The sequence below is a fragment of the Limulus polyphemus genome, unplaced genomic scaffold (genome assembly GCF_000517525.1).
Source record: "Limulus polyphemus unplaced genomic scaffold, Limulus_polyphemus-2.1.2 Scaffold6238, whole genome shotgun sequence".
In the NCBI taxonomy this organism is placed as follows: Eukaryota; Metazoa; Arthropoda; class Merostomata; order Xiphosura; family Limulidae; genus Limulus; species Limulus polyphemus.
Genome location: NW_013671848.1, coordinates 47,700 through 49,830, shown reverse-complemented (window position 1 = coordinate 49,830; position 2,131 = coordinate 47,700). Strand labels below are relative to the sequence as shown.

At 39.6% G+C, this 2,131-nt stretch overlaps 1 protein-coding gene across 1 annotated transcript in view; it reads left to right on the top strand.

The window, feature by feature from the left end:
* Positions 1 to 2,131, top strand: part of LOC106473510 (acidic mammalian chitinase-like) — a gene marked incomplete at its 5' end in the record, with an annotated part of 6,666 nt that overhangs the window by 2,424 nt on the left and 2,111 nt on the right. Inside the window, 2 exons of the mRNA XM_022401934.1 lie at positions 335 to 520; positions 1,169 to 1,292. Of these exons, the coding sequence (XP_022257642.1) occupies positions 335 to 520; positions 1,169 to 1,292 (310 nt within the window). The remainder of the gene's footprint in view (positions 1 to 334; positions 521 to 1,168; positions 1,293 to 2,131) is intronic.

Here is a 2,131-nt window from a genome sequence, read left to right as displayed (position 1 = left end):
TAGATAGTCCAGGTGTATTGTTGTGGTCCAGGTGTATTGTTGTGGCTATCTACAACAATACACCTGGATAGATAGCCACAACAATACATCTAGAAAGTTAATATCTATTAAACTAATAAAACCTGTTCTTAACCCGAAGATAAGCGTACTTCGAACCACTATACCATCAATCGTTAACATATAAAGAAAAGAACAGATCATATAAGACGATCGTTGTATATGAAGTAAGAACTATACGTATACATGGAAAACGATTTTATATGGAGATTTAAGAAAGAAAAGGCCTCGAACATACAGATCTATTCTTTCACTGTTTACACATCTCTCTCCACAGGATTACAGCGCTTCAGAGTGGGTGAAGAAAGGCGCCTCTAAGGAGAAAATGTGTATCGGCATTCCCACATACGGCCGAACTTACATTCTCAAAAACGATTCTTGGACTGACGTCGGCGCCCCCGCAGTCGGTGGTGGTGAACCTGGGAACTACACGGGAGAACCTGGCTTTATGGCCTTTTTTGAGGTGATGAAAATTTCGCATATTCAAGTTTGTTGTCGAAAACAAATTCACGTTTCATCACTTACTCATCCCAACAAAAAAAAAATAACAGTTGATGCACATTTTAAATTTAATCTTATAATCAGAGATAAACGATAGCTCAGTAACTGTAGTCTGCGCGGTTTTCTATTCCAGATGGTCATTATTTAGTGCACGTGCTTGGCAATAAACTGCGCTTGCTCAGTAAATTTAATGAATTAATGAAATGTAATATTAAAGTTTTTTTTTGTTCCCTTCTTGCGCAAAGGTGGACAGTGGGTTATCTGCGCTGTTGCTCCTCGCAGGGATCAAACCCCTAATTATAAAACCTCGGGCTTACGGCCGAGCCGCTGGAGGGATTTATTGAAAATATATAAACTTCATTTTCCCGTTTCCTTCTGAAACTACAGATTAAATGATCCTCTTCTTGCTAGTTTGGTTGTTTTTAGGGCAAAGCCACACTGGGCTGTCTGTTGTGTCCACGGCGGGGAGTCGAACCTGGATTTTAGCGTTGTAAAAACCAATCTTTTACAAAGTACCTAACTTACACTGTGTTACGTTCTGTGTTTACTTTATACAATGAACATTTTCTTGAGAACTGAGATAATAAAATCTGGAAAATATTTTGGTTAGGTGTGCGACTTTCTCAAGTCTGGAGCGACATTGGTTTGGGACGACGAACAGATGGTGCCCTATGCTTATAAAGGAAATCAGTGGGTTGGATTTGACGATATGAGAAGTGTTAGAAGCAAAGTAAGTTAGAGATTATATCACTGGGTTGGATTTGATGACATGAGAAGTGTTAGAACCAAGGTAAGTTAGAGATGATATCACCGGGTTGGATTTGACGACATTAGTGGTGTTAGAACCAAGGTAAGTTAGAGATGATATCACTGGGTTGGATTTGATGACATGAGAAGTGTCAGAACCAAGGTAAGTTAGAGATGATATCAGTGGGTTGGATTTGATGACATGAGAAGTGTCAGAACCAAGGTAAGTTAGAGATGATATCACCGGGTTGGATTTGACGACATTAGTGGTGTTAGAACCAAGGTAAGTTAGAGATGATATCACTGGGTTGGATTTGATGACATGAGAAGTGTCAGAACCAAGGTAAGTTAGAGATGATATCACCGGGTTGGATTTGACGACATTAGTGGTGTTAGAACCAAGGTGAGTTAGAGATGATATCACTGGGTTGGATTTGATGGCATTAGTGGTGTTAGAACCAAGGTAAGTTAGAGATTATATCACTGGGTTGGATTTGACGACATGAGAAGTGCTAGAACCAAGGTAAGTTAGAGATGATATCACTGGGTTGGATTTGACGACATTAAATGTGTTAGAACCAAGGTAAGTTAGAGATGATATCACTGGGTTGGATTTGATGGCATTAGTGGTGTTAGAACCAAGGTAAGTTAGAGATGATATCACTGGGTTGGATTTGATGGCATTAGTGGTGTTAGAACCAAGGTAAGTTAGAGATGATATCACTGGGTTGGATTTGATGACATTAGTGGTGTTAGAACCAAGGTAAGTTAGAGATGATATCACCGGGTTGGATTTGACGACATTAGTGGTGTTAGAACCAAGGTG